Raw genomic sequence first — 14,265 nt, forward strand, 5'->3', positions numbered from 1 at the left:
TCCCGTATGATGGTTGGATGTACATAAGGCAACCGTATAAAAATGTTCTCCATGCTATCATCTGGTATCTCTATTAATAAGATCTGATTCTTATATAGCATTTTTTATCAGTAGATCTCAAAGCATTTTTAAAGGATACCACTATTATCATCATCCCTATTTTACATCTGGGCCACAGAAAAATGATGTGATTTGCCCCAACTCACACCACAGGCCAGTGCCTGAACAGAACCCAGGCTTCCTGAATACCAGGACACTGGTCTGTCCACTAAACCACAATATCTCACTACTGTAGGGTAGTATGGTGTGGTAACATTGGTCATTGTATGAGTTTTAATAAAACAATCTGAGAAGTATTTTAAAATTCAAAGACAGAAGATGCTTTATAAGAGCTAAGCATTATTTAAAAAAAAATTGGATGATAACTGTCTGCATGTTAATGGAAAATGAACTGCTGGCATTTCTAGCTGACACATTAAATTAAATGACAAAAAATAGGTTTTAGGATAAAATGAAAGAAATCTTCACATAACTGTCAAAAACTGACCTATTTGTAAGCCTACTGTTGCACAGAAGAGAATAAAATTCTCCCATGAACAGGCAAAATACACTTTCCCCATCACTTTTTAAAAAGAAGAGCTTGACAAGAAAACAGAGGCTTCAAACTTTTAGATCTTATTCTGTCATTATTTTTTTAATACTCTTATGTACCAGACAACAATGATTTAACTCGAAGCTGTCTGAAACCACTTAACCCAGTGGCAAGAATCCAAATACAAAATATACAAGAGTACAACTCTGAGTCAAAAAAAAAAAATTGCATGTCAGCATCTGAATTCAGTATAGTTGATTTGGTGCTTAGAGAACAAGAGACATATTTTGATGCATATGTAAGAGCAGGAGCGGCGCCAGGGTTTTTGGCGCCCTAGGTGGAGGTCCTTCTGCGCTCCTGGTCGGCGGCAGCATTTCTGCGGCGGGGGGGTCCTTCCGCGCTCCCAGTCTTCGGGGCACTTCAGCGGCGGGTCCCAGAGCGAGTGAAGGACCCACCGCAGAATTGCTGCCGAAGACCCGGAGCGTGGAAGTACTCCCCGCCGCCAAATTGCCGCCGAGAGCGGCAAAATGCCACACCCCCAAATCCTGGCACCCTAGGCGACCGCCTAGGCCACCTAAATGGAAGCGCTGGCCCTGTGTAAGGGGACTGTTCTTCTTCGAGTGATTGCTCATATCCATTCCAGTTAGGTGTACGCGCCGCGCGTGCACATTCGTCGGAAAACTTTTACCCTAGCAACTCAGTGGGCCGGCAGGTCGCCCCCTAGAGTGGCGCCACCATGGCGCTCGATATATACCTCTGCCGGCCCACCCGCTCCTCAGTTCCTTCTTACCGCCCGTGTCGGTCGTTGGAACAGTGGAGCGCGGCTTAGCTGACCTCCACTTCCCTAGCTACTCGTATTTCTCGTATATAGTTACGCAGTTATAACCCTTTTATTTATATATTTGTATAGTTATACGTTTTCTTTGCTAACATGGTTAGTTTAGTTAGCGGGGTTCGGGAAGTAGCCCCTTCCATGAACCCGGTCCCGGAGCCCATGCGGGGCTCACCGGTTTTTCGAATGGGCCGGCGTACCAGAAGCCGCGGCCGAAGGGAGATCCACACGACTCCTGTTTCAAGTGCCTCAGGGAATCACACTTGACAGCTAAGTGCCCCATTTGCAAGGCTTTTAAGCCGAGAACAAAACGGTGTGGGATTTTCACTTACCCCTCCACCTGGGGCGCCGAGCGATGATCAAGCGGCGGGCAGTAGCGCCTCCTTGGCACCGGACCCCGCCGATACTACCAAGGCCTTTCGGCACCGGCCGTCGCCGGCACCGATATCGGCTCGGCACCGCTCCCTTCTTCCGAGGTCGAGAGAGCCTACGATTCCTGCTGGTGCCTGATGGCTCCCCAGCACGCGCCGTGGTTGAGACCCCCTGCTCCGGCTGCTTCCGTGCCATCTGCATCGCAGCCAGGGAGCTCGTCTAAGTTGGATTACCTGGCACCGACACCTGCAGAGGCACCGATGACGTCGACACCGTCGTTTCCAGTCCCCCAGGGCCACGGAATCCGGTGCCTGACAGCTCCCCGGCACGCGCCGTGGTAGAGCTTACTGCTCCTGCTGCTTCCGTGCCAACGGCACCGCAGCCAGAGAGCTCATCTAAGACGGATCACCCGGCACCGATGACGTCGGCACCGTCGATCCCGGTCCCACGAGGGCCGTGGAATCCGGTGCCTGACGGCTCCCCGGCACGCGCCGTGGTTGAGCTCCTGCTCCTGCTGCTTCCGTGCCAGCGGCACTGCAGCCAGTGAGCCCGTCTAGGTCGTATCGCCCGGCACCAACACCTGCTGAGGCATCGACGACGTCGGCACCGTCGATCCCGGTCCCGTAAGGGCCGTAGAATCCGGTGCCTGACGGCTCCCCGGCACGCGCCGTGGTTGAGCTACTGCTCCTGCTGCTTCCGTGCCAGCGGCACTGCAGCCAGTGAGCCCGTCTAGGTCGGATCGCCCGGCACCGACACCTGCTGAGGCATCGACGACGTCGGCACCGCCGATCCCGGTCCTACGAGGGCCGTTAGGATCCGGTGCCTGACGGCTCCCCGGCACGCGCCGTGGTTGAGTTACTGCTCATGCTGCTTCCGTGCCAACGGCACCGCAGCCAGAGGGCTCCTCTGAGTCGGATCGCCTGGCACCGACGTCTGCTGCGGCACCGATGACGTCGGCACCGTCGGTCCCGGTCCCACGAGGGCCGTTAGGATCCAGGGCCTGAGGGCTCCCCGGCACGCGCCGTGGTTGAGAGCCCTGCTCCTGCTTCCGTGCAACCTGCATCGCAGCCAGAGGGCTAGTCTCGGTCGGATTGCCCAGCACCGACGCCTCTGAGGCACCGACAATGTCGGCACCGTCGATTCCGGTCCCACAAGGGCTATCGAATCCGGTGCCTGACGGCTCCCCGGCACGCGCCGTGGTTGAGCTTATTGCTCCTGCTGCTTCCGTGCCGACGGCACCGCAGCCAGCCAGCTTATCTAACTCGGATCGCCCGGCACCGAACCTCGGTACCGTCAACCCCGGTCCCACAAGGGCCGTCGAGTCCGATGCCTGACAGCTCCCCACTATGCGCTGTGGTTGAGCCTGCTGTTCCCTCCACGCCGGAGACGTTACCGACGGCGAGGAATTTCATTGCCATGACAGAGTCGATGCTGCCTGATACAGTCTCTTCAGGTGACCGTCCTCTGTCAGCACAGCAGAGCGGCACCGTTCATGATTACGGTCCCGCAGGCACTCCAGGTTCTGTCGACACGCCCGGCACCATCGGCAGTCCCGATGCTGTTTCCTCATCGGTACTGGTCACACTCGCTGCACCGCCCGATATTCCGTTTGCCGACCCGCTGTCGGCACCGTTCCGACTCCCGGCGCCGCGGCGGATACCTTGACTCCTGTAATCTCTCCCCGAGCCTCGAGATCTCGGTTGACCTCCCGGCACCGTTCTGGTTGCGGGTCTGGATCTCGTTCCAGGTACCGGTACGCCTCCCGGCGCCGGTCCCCGGTGCCGAGTTGGGCAAGGTCCGAGTGAGTCAGAGACTCTGCCTGTGCCTTCTTTAGTACCTCCGTGGCAGTCCGCACACGCATCTGTGTCATTCCATATGCGCAGATTCTATGCTCAGGACCATGATCCTGACATGATGGCCAGCGGGCGCCCGCCCCAATGCCGAAAGAGGCTTGGCGCATGGGCTTGCTTGGCCGCCAGGGTACTCTGCAGAGGCCCTACAGTTCTAGGTAGCAAAGCAACAAGCCTTGCTTAGCTGCAATACTTATAGCACCGGGGTGAAGGAGTTTTTCCTTCAGACCTCCCGCCAGGAGTCCGCTGCCGTCTCGGAGGACAGAGGAAAGGAGGTTCCCGGAGCGTCCCTCCAGGCCTCGTTGGACGCAGCAGACACTGCGGCCAGGACTCTGGCCTTGGGCGTCGCCATGAGGTGCATGGCTTCAGGTTTCAAACCTCCGACGGGAGCTGCAGTTTGCCATTCAGGATTTACCCTTTGTTGGTAAAGGCCTCGTCGTGGCAGGGACAGCCCCAGGCTGCGAAGCCTGGTGGTCGATGGGCTCCTAATGCGCTCTCTAAGCATGCATACGCCGGCGATTAAACGCAGGCCTTTCTGGCCCCAGCCGCCATACTCTGTGCCTAGCCAGAGGCAGAACTTTGGCTAACGGCAAGGCCAAGGTGGTCGCGGACGAACGTCAGGCCCCCTAAAGAGCCAAGGTCAAGGTCCCTCGTAATTACCACTGGGACCGGAGACGAACCTTCCAAGGTGTACCTGGGGACAGTGTATCACCTTTAATTTGCTCCAGCCCTGTCCCCCTTCGGCGGGCGAAAGGGGCGAGGGGTTTTACTCCCGTTATGCCCTAGTCCCCCACGCGGGCACAGGTCAGACCTTCCTGGTCCTGCACGGACTCAACCGGTTTAGAATGAGGTTGAAGTTCTGCATGGTATCCCTGGGAACCATTATTCCATCCTTACCTCCTGGGGGCTACTATGCCGCCCTGGATATGAGGGACGCGTACTTTCGTGACGCCATCTTCCCTCCGCACAGGAGGTACCTCCGCTTTATAGCCAACGGTCACTCTCCTGGCTTACGGCCATAGTCGCCGCCTACCATCGATTCGCTTATCCGAGGAGACTCTGAGACACAAACCGCTCAGTGCGTGGACATCGTCACGGTCTTATTCACAGGCCAAGGCCTGATGGTTCCTATAGAGCAATCCACTCTGGTTCCCACGCAGAGGTTGGGCTTCCGAGGGGCTATCCTGGTCTCCTACCCAGCTGGAGCCTGCTTATCACACCTGCGGTTTTAGGCGATGGCAACAATCATAGGAGGTCGAAGGGCTTTCCCAACGACCTCGACTTGTTCTTGTCTCAGTCTCCTGGGTCCATGGTTGCCCGCAAGTTTGTATCCAAACACGCCACGTTCCGCCTCCGTCCTCGCCAAGTCCGGCCCACCTCGGCGTACCGCCCGGACAGGGAGCCAATGGTCATGGTGGTCACCGTTCCCTCGAACACCATAGACTCCCTAGAGTGGTGGCTACCTCCCTCCCTGATGTGGGCAGGGATGCGGTTTCATCCGCCCCAGCCCTCACTGCCCGGACGACGGACGCGTCATCTCTCTGCTCGAGTGCTCATGGTCACCCCCGGGCTTAAGGCCTTTGGTCTTCTTGGGAGCTGGCATTCCACATCAATGCCCCAAAAATGAGAGTAGTCCGCCTGGCGTGCCAGGGGTTCCGGCGGCAGCTGCGAGGCCGTTGTATCTCGGTGTTTACGGCCAACACAACGGCCATGTGCTTCATGAGTATCCGGGGAGGGACATTGCCCCCCCCCCCTTTTTTGTCAGGAGGCCATCCATTTCCGGGTCTTTTGCATGGCCCATTCGATGGAGCTGGCGACGTCCTTTCTCCCAGGCGTTCGGAACGTCTTAACGCTTTGCCTCAGCAAGTCTGTCTGGTCTTACGAGCGATCACTCTGCCCCATGTGAGGCGTTCGGCTTTCCGGAAGTTGAGATGTTTCCTCACACAGACCTGTTCGCTCACTGCGAGAGCAGGAAATGTCAGATGTTCTGCTCCTTCCGAGGTCTCTCCGCAGGATCGATCTTGGACGCATTCCTGATGCCGTGGAGAGGCCAATTGCATTATGCCTTCCCACTGTTCCCACTGGTCCGCTAGGTCCTGCTCAAACTCCGCAGGGGCAGAGCGTGCATCGTCATGATCACTCCAGAGTGGTCCAGGCAGCACTGATTTACCATGTTGCTCGGCCTGTCAGTAACAGACCTAATTACCCTTCCACCCCACCCAGACCTCATCACTTAGGGCGACAACGGGCTTTGTCGCTCGGTCCTGCAGCTGGTTTACCTCACGGTGTGGCTGCTGCGTACCTGAGTCGGGGTGACGGGCAGCCTTCCACCTGGTCAACGGTCAGGGCCAGGTGGAAGTGTTTCTTCTACGGCTGCAATACGCTCGATCTTGCTCCTGCTGAGGTCTCGATCCCCTCTATTTGGCCTGCCTCTGGCCTTCAGCGGCAGGGCCTGACGGTATCATTGCTGAGGATACACTTAGCAGCCTCTCTACCTCCCAGCAGGCTAAGGTGGCCGTTCCCTGTTCTCACGATCTATGGGTTCGAGGTCCCTCAAGGGCTTGGAGCGCTCGCACCCTCGGGTGCACCGCCCAGCCCCGACCTGGGAGCTCAGCCTCGTTTTAACCAGACTTATGTCTCCCTCAGTCGAGCCGTTCACGACTGGCCCTCTGCTATGCCTGTCCTGCACGACAACTTTCCTCGTAGCTGTTACGTCTCCTCCCTAAGGGGTTTCGGCCTTTCATGTTACCCACAGCTCAACGCAATGGGCATAACCATTGCACTCCTTGGGCATCTGTGGAGGGCTCGCATTTATATTGTGCTGACAGACCCATCTCCTAAGGTGCCCCGGCTCTGTCGCGGTAGCGGGCCAGAGGAAGGGCTTGCTTGTTTTCCTCTCAGAGGATCTCATCTTGGGTGATGGCGGACATCCCCACTTGTTATGATTTGGCTCATATTTCACCAAGCCACATCACCATGCATTCTACCAGGGCTCAGGCTTCGTCTGCCGCCTTGCTGGCTCGTGTACCTACCCACGAGATCTGTCGCGAAGCTCCATTGGTCCTCGGTCCATACCTTTGCTTCGCAGTATGCCCTGGTTCAACAGTCAAGAGAGGCTGTGGCCTCTGACTCGGCAGTTTTCATTCTCCCGCATTTCACTCCGACCCCACCGCCTACGTAAGGCTTGGGATTCACCTAACTGGAATGGATATGAGCAATCACTCGAAGAAGAAAAGACGGTTACTCACCTTTGTAACTGTTGTTCTTCGAGATGTGTTGCTCATATCCATTCCACACCCGCCCTCCTTCCCCACTGTCGGAGTAGCCGGCAAGAAGGAACTGAGGAGCGGGTGGGCCGGCAGAGGTATATATCGAGCGCCATGGTGGCGCCACTCTAGGGGGCGACCTGCCGGCCCACTGAGTTGCTAGGGTAAAAGTTTTCCGACGAATGTGCACGCGCGGCGCGTACACCTAACTGGAATGGATATGAGCAACACATCTCGAAGAACAACAGTTACAAAGGTGAGTAACCGTCTTTTATCCCCTTACTAACATTCAGTGGGGGTGTTTTGGTTGCTAGCTCCCAGCACTAAAAGGGGAGGGATCGATGGCAAATCAGGACCCTGAGACTGACAGTCCCCAGGAACAATGGCGAGAGGTCAATGCTCTAGGTAGCCTGATTGACAGGGCAGGCAGGCTAACCAAAGAGACAGAAGGCCAGGGTGGGTCCCATCCTCCATGTGAGCTGAAATTGCCTGGGTGGGGCCAAGCTAAGGCGAGAGCAGGGGCCCAGGCTAAGCTGAGAGCAGGGGCCCAGGCTAAGCTGCTAGGAGCAGAGCTGCAGCCCAAAAAGCCAGAGCACAGCCCAGAGAGAGCAGATCTGCCCTGGGAGGGGAGCTGCAGCAACCAGAGCCAGAGGGGCCAGAGAAGCAGCCCAGGAAGCAGGTGAGAGCAGAGTCACAGAAGCAGCCTGCAGAGCAGACCTGCCCTAGGAGCACAGCTGTAGCAACTGGAGCCAGAGAGGCTAGACAAGCAGCCCAGGGAGCTGAAAGCAGAGCAGCAGCATCAGCGATGCTGAGGCAGAGTGGAGCTGGACCTGGGGCTGAAGCAGTCTGGAGCTGGGTGCGGTGAGCAGCTGGGGAGAGCGAGGGGGACCCTGGGCAGTGGGCCCAGCACAGGCAGATGCCTCAGCCAAGAGGCTCTGCAGGCCAGACTTGGAGGGGGATCATAACCCTGACAGAGCGAGGGTGACACTGGGGAGAAGGGTCCTGCCACCCAGAGCCTGAGAGTGTGTGGTCACCGCCAGAGCAAGTGTCCAACCCGCAGCATCCCTGCAGCACAGCCAGGGCCTGAGAAGGAGGCCTGGGACCTACAAGGAACAGACTGTGAAGTGCCCTGATGTCCAGAGACACTGTTTGTGATGTTCTCTGCCACAGAGCAGTGTGATGTGTTTCCCTTTAACCTTTCCCATTTTTCCTTATTCTTTTTTAAAATTAATTGTTAATTAAATAACTTGTATTTGCTTTAAATTGTATGGAATAATCAGTGGGTCAGGGAGGTGCACCTTGCAAAGAGAGTACCCCGGAGTGGGGACACCCTAGCCCCTGTCCTGGGTGACCACAGCAGGGTTGGGGGTTGAGCCCCCCAGGAATCCTGGGCCCAGCCTTGTTGGGGTTACGAGAACTCTGCCAGACAGGAGAGTGGAAGGGGAGTCCTCAAGGGCAGGGAAGACTCTGGGTAAAGGAAATGGGAGCGAGGATTCAGATTGTTTCGCTGGCCCACTTCACTGGGATAGTGCAGAAGCCAGGAAAGTTCCCCACAATAGCGGGACCGTTCCCCCACTTACACATAAGTAAGTTACTGCATATTCAACCAAGTTTCAGCTACTTTAAATTGATAGTTTCATTCCTACTGAACAAGTTATAGCAGTGTTTCTCAAACTGGGGTCGCTGTTTGTGTAGGGAAAGCCCCTGGCAGGCTGGGCCAGTTTGTTTACCTGCCCCATCCACAGGTCCCGATCACGGCACTCACTGGCTGCAGTTCTCTGCTGCAGGCCAATGGGGGCTGCTGGAAGTGGTGTGGGCCAAGGGACTTACTTGCTGCCACTTCCAGCAGCTCCCATTGGCCTGCAGCGGCGAACTGTGGCCCTTGGGAGCTGCTATCAGCCAGACCTGCGGACGTGGCAGGTAAACAAACCAGCCCGGCCTCCCAGGAGCTTTTCCTTACACAAGCGGCAACCCTGGTTTGAGAAACACTGAGCTAGTGGCAGATAGGGTTAGTCACCCAAGTTCAAACCCGCCTGAACCCTTGGATCCAAGGTTGGCCAGCGAGCCTGAGCCACCTCAAGTACTGCAGTGTCCACACTGCTTTTTTTTAGCATGCTTGCTCCAGGTGAGTTAGCATGAGTCTGCCTGTTCTAGGCTGGGAATCACACCTCCCAGTTGCAGACATATCTTGAAACTCTCTATATAGATCATTTACTGGCTATTGTGAGAACAGTGCAGTGGAACAGGGATAGAAAAAGGAGAGCATTGTAAGAGAATAATTCTAGAACCTGGGAAGAGACTGACCATTCAAGGAGCTTTAGAGGTAAAGAGGAGGACAGAAATGGAATGATCAAAAGACAATTGTGGTTGAGTGAAGATTTCTTTAGGATATGGTAAACAACATGAAACTGATGTAGAGGGAAAGGCCAGGGGAGAAAGAGTGATTCATAAGGAAAAGGAAAGAAATGAGGAGGGGAGATTAGAAGGTGTGAAAGGGTAGGGCAGAATTGACAAGTCAAGGCAATTGATGTGGACTGAAGTTTAGAAACTTCAAAGTAGAATATAGATTTTAAAAAAGGAGAAGGAGCAAATGGTGAACTTCTGTTGGATCCAGACAGTTCTGTGAGTAGGTTCCCGTCATGTGTGCATGCACCCTTGACTGGAGATTTTTAGTAGCAGTACTTGTTTGGACCATGCATGTGCTCTATACACATCCTCGTGCCCTGTACTGAGGATATGCAGAGCTACATGGGTGAACCGCCCTCAGTTCATTCTCAACAGTCTTTGGCCTATTATGCAGTGTCAAGCATGCCTGCTTTGCTTAGATATAGTTAATTATCATTAGCTTTTGTGTTTCTTAGTTTAATTCATTTATTTAGTTTGGGGGCCTTTGGTTTTGTTTCATTTCCCCCTCTTTTTTGTTTCCTCTCTTGAGGGGTTATTCTGGGCATTAATGCTTCTGGGGTGTACCGAGATCCCTAGGCTTTAAATGATGTCTTTCCTATTAGGAAGCTATCGTGGTCAGTGATGGCTACTCTCAGTGCCTCCATTGTGAGGGAAACACCCACATATCGGCCAAGTGTACAATCTGCTCCTCCTTCAAAAGCAGATCTCATAAAAGTAGAGAAATAAAACGTAAATTGTTAATTATGAAGCGAGCCCTAAGACTGGCCTCCAATCCAGGCTCCAAGAACTCTCTTGCACACCAGAGAGAATCTGCAACAATATAGTGAAATCACTTAGGTGTGATCATTGGAGCATCCACTTCATTTATTGTTGTGCGTTTTTCTACTAGAATTCTGGAGCCAAGTTGCATTCCTTTACAACAGTACAGATCAATGAAATGTTTTGGTGTCTTGCAAAAAATATTATTGGGCTTAAATATCAAAACTCTTTACTATGATCAGAAATGCATGCTTATATTAAAAGTACTGCTTTTGAGTTTAATGCATATTTATTTTACCATAAAAATAGTTGTCTTTATTTCGAATAGGGAGGCCTACATGCAGCTGTGCGCTGGGTTTTACAGGACCAAACTGCAATCAAACAGTTTGTGATCATTTTTGTCAAAATGGAGGAACCTGCAGTGTCACTGCTGGAAATCAGCCCTATTGTCACTGCCTGACTGAGTACACTGGAGACAGATGTCAATACTGTAAGTAATACTCCATGTGCCAGGGAACTCTGCAGCCCATTGAAAGTTTTATAAAATTGAAATTTAAAGTGAGTAGTTGGCTGAGTAGGTTTTCCTGTTCCCCTAACCCCCAGTAAACCTCAATCCAAAGTTTGTTTGATCACAAGTAAAATGAATTTGTTAGACTCAACCCACACCACTGAACACTTAACTAGAGAAACTAACTGCAAACCTGGCAGGAGCACTGGCATAGAAAGGGACATTATAAGTCACGATTGAGGTCTGTGGCTTTGTATATTGGCATAGGTTTAAAATTCACGTATTATTTTATAGTAAGTACAACAATCATAATAAATTAATGGTTTTGATATTTCCCTCTTGTGAGTGTTGTGTAAAACTAAGAATTGCAGTTATAGATCTAATGCAAAAATTATTAATATATAAAAACCTAGATCAGGGGTCGGCAATGTTTCAGAAGTGGTGTGCTGAGTCTTCATATATTCACTCCAATTTAAGTTTTCGCGTGCCAGTAATACATTTTAATGTTTTTAGAAGGTCTCTTTCTATAAGTCTATAATATATAATTAAACTATTGTTGTATGTAAAGTAAATAAGGGTTTTTAAATGTTTAAGAAGCTTCATTTAAAATTAAATTAGAATGCAGAGCCCCCCAGACCAGTGCCCAGGACCCAGGCAGTGTGAGTGCCACTGAAAATCAGCTTGCGTGCCACCTTTGGCATGCATGCCATAGGTTAGCTACCCCTGCCCTAGGTGTAGGCATATAACCTGTAATTATGATTACAATATTTATTATTTTTCCAATATGTATTTATTATGGCATGGAGTATTTTCTCAATATGCATCTTATACATTTATGAATGGCACTGCACAGTAGAACAACTTGCTTTGCCAGGTCAATAATACTACCATCCTCCCTGTTACTTAGCCTGCTAGGATGTTATCTTTGACTCCTTTTCCTTAGTCCCCCATATCCAGGTTCAGTCCAAATCCCTGGTACTTCTTCCTTCACAACATTTCACCATTTTTTACGTCTACATGGCCAACCTTTTGTCCAATTATTGACCTGCCATCCATAAAAAGGAGCTCCCGTAACATTTATTGGGGCTTAACAGGAAGTTAGATGTGGTTATAGAAGATGGTTTCCTTCCTTTCTGAAAATGTATTGGGTTTCTATGTCTTAATGTATTAGAACAGTAAAAATTCTGCTGAAATGTTGTAGTATTATGTAAAGGCTGGGAAGAAAGATTGGCCTACATCTTCTCTTCTATTTTTTTAAGATGTGAATAGATTTAAAGATTTTCTATGTGAGAATCTTACATAAATATACTGAATGAAGTAGCTCTTCCTGCTAGGGGAAGATTGATTATGCAGTAAGTCCCTCGGCCCGCGCCGCTTCCAGCAGCTCCTATTGGCCTGCAGCGGTGAACCACGGCCAATGGGAGCCACAATTGGTCGGACCTGCCGATGGGGCAGGTAAACAAACAATCCCGGCCCTCCAGGGGCTTTCCCTACACAAGTGGCGACCCCAGTTTGAGAAACACTGGTATAAATTGTAATGACATATTTGTGGAGATAGTCGTTTGTCCTTTTTTGCCTATCCTATGAAGTAGCTAAAAATGCTGGATTTAAACAAAATCAAGGGGAAATTAGATATTTTAAAAGTCTGGTTCACAGCTCTTTACCAGATACTAAAACTGTTTTGTTTAATAGTGAACAGTCTGTCAAACAAGGAAAAGGTTAGTAGGTATCTTAAATGGGATTTGTATTGAAATAAATGGAATGTATTTCCAGTTGGGAGACTATGAAATAAATGCAAGCCTTTGAATGGAAGAACAGAAGTAATTGTGATTCTGTCCCACTTGTTATTAAACAAACTGCATGGATTCACAAATAACTATCTGCAAATACAATTGGATATTTGAAAACAATATAGTACATAAATCATGCACAGACAAACACACAGATTAAGAAAAAATATTTACTTGAGTCTTACGCCAAACCAAACAAATTGTTTCTAGTTGAATGCTTCTGCAAACATCATTTTTTAAAGAGAATTAATTTAAATGTAAATGTAGGGGTACTTTTTAAAAGGCATGTTTATTATCAGATTTGGATTGTCTGCTGACAATGTTTGGAATAACAGCATAATTCAAAGAGGTTTAAATGCATTAAGGCTTTTGTTTGTATAAGACTTCTTTCTTTCTTTTTTCTTATAAGGCTTTTCCAACATTTTTAGAGTGCTTTATAATGGCCAACAGTTGTTTGATACAGATTGCACTGGTATTTGGTTTATAGTTAATAATTTAAACATATATGCAAGGTTTGTTTTTTACCTGTGTGTGATATTTGTTTCTATGGATGCTGAAACAGATTATTACAACTTCATTATAATAAAGATCAATTGCCTGTAAAGCACATTAGTTTTTGCCTTGTAATGGTAAAGTGAATGGTACAAATTAACATAAAAAGAAATATGCCCGTATGGACCCCAGGCCTCCAAGCAGCAAATATTGCAAAGGTGTTTTATGACAGGAATATAAAGTTTATGTGCCCAATTTCTTTCATGCTTTTAATATTACATTCCCTTATTTGTTCTCATACTTCTTTTTTTCTGGAAGTCTAACCAAATGTACTGCCATAGGTTCTTGTTTGGCCTGATATCCTGAACCTGTGTTCTCATGTCAGATTACCTGGACACTGGTGAAATGCATTTAAGTACATGAATATGGAAATTATGGCATTTTATAAAATATACAGAGAACTCACCCTGTTACACAGCCTGACATTATCCTGATGCTTACATTCCATAGGACCTAACATTTGTACAGTCACTATAGGTCTGCACACTTGTGTTCATCTCCTTGAAAAAAATTCTTTATTTAAAATTCCTTCAGTGGCACATGTGGAATAATTAAGCTGTTCAAGTTCATCTCTTGAAACAAAAGTCTGACCCATTTAAAATATGTATAAATGAATATAGCACTCTTGCAATAATTTCATTTTCTTGAAACTGAGAAGCCTTTCCTTCAGAAAGTTTGGGTTAATTAACAGAGTTTATTATAGTTCAGTCTGTAAAAAGCAGCTAATTTTTGTGTTAGATAATATAATCCTCCGATATTTGTGTTTTTGTTTGCTTCAGCCTCACTGCATAGGGAGAGCTGGTATCTTGTGGCTTTCATCTCCAAGTGCAGGACATGTATCTTTACTGTAGCTTTCAAAAGAAGACAGAATTTTTAACAATCACAATACTTAACTAAGTGAACTATCTATATTTTAGGATGGGACTTGGTTTTGTGTTTTGAAAGCCTCTCAGATACCACAGTGACGAGACCATAGTCTGATTAGTTAGATGGAGATGCAGACAGTCTATAATCCAGCATTTCCCTCCACACTGTGCCTTTTGCAAAGCTACATATGAATATGATTATTTTTACAGAGGATTTTAAAATGATTATAGGTCTCTTTTTAGACCAACCTATTCTTCATGTTGTATTGCCAGATTATATAATTTGCTTACTCTGGTTTTGGGACTATATTGTATCTGGAATCCAACAAATTGGGTAATACTTTTCTCTAATACAAGTGGACCAGAATTTTGCCCTCAGTAAGGATGATTTGCCACTATACTCCAATACTGCAAAACAGCCCTAAACTGGCCTAAGTATCCAGCTGTGGATTCCCGGGCTCACCACATCCAC

The 14,265-nt window shown here is 49.5% G+C and overlaps 1 protein-coding gene across 4 annotated transcripts in view; it reads left to right on the forward strand.

Annotated features, from left to right (window-relative positions):
• Window positions 1-14,265, forward strand: part of LRP1B (LDL receptor related protein 1B) — a 1,302,041-nt gene that overhangs the window by 1,238,381 nt on the left and 49,395 nt on the right. For all 4 annotated transcript variants that reach the window (XM_050969143.1, XM_050969139.1, XM_050969140.1 and 1 more), the window contains one exon: window positions 10,406-10,567. In XM_050969143.1, coding sequence (XP_050825100.1) covers window positions 10,406-10,567 — 162 coding nt within the window. The remainder of the gene's footprint in view (window positions 1-10,405; window positions 10,568-14,265) is intronic.

Source organism: Gopherus flavomarginatus, chromosome 10, assembly GCF_025201925.1.
Source record: "Gopherus flavomarginatus isolate rGopFla2 chromosome 10, rGopFla2.mat.asm, whole genome shotgun sequence".
Taxonomy (NCBI): domain Eukaryota; kingdom Metazoa; phylum Chordata; order Testudines; family Testudinidae; genus Gopherus; species Gopherus flavomarginatus.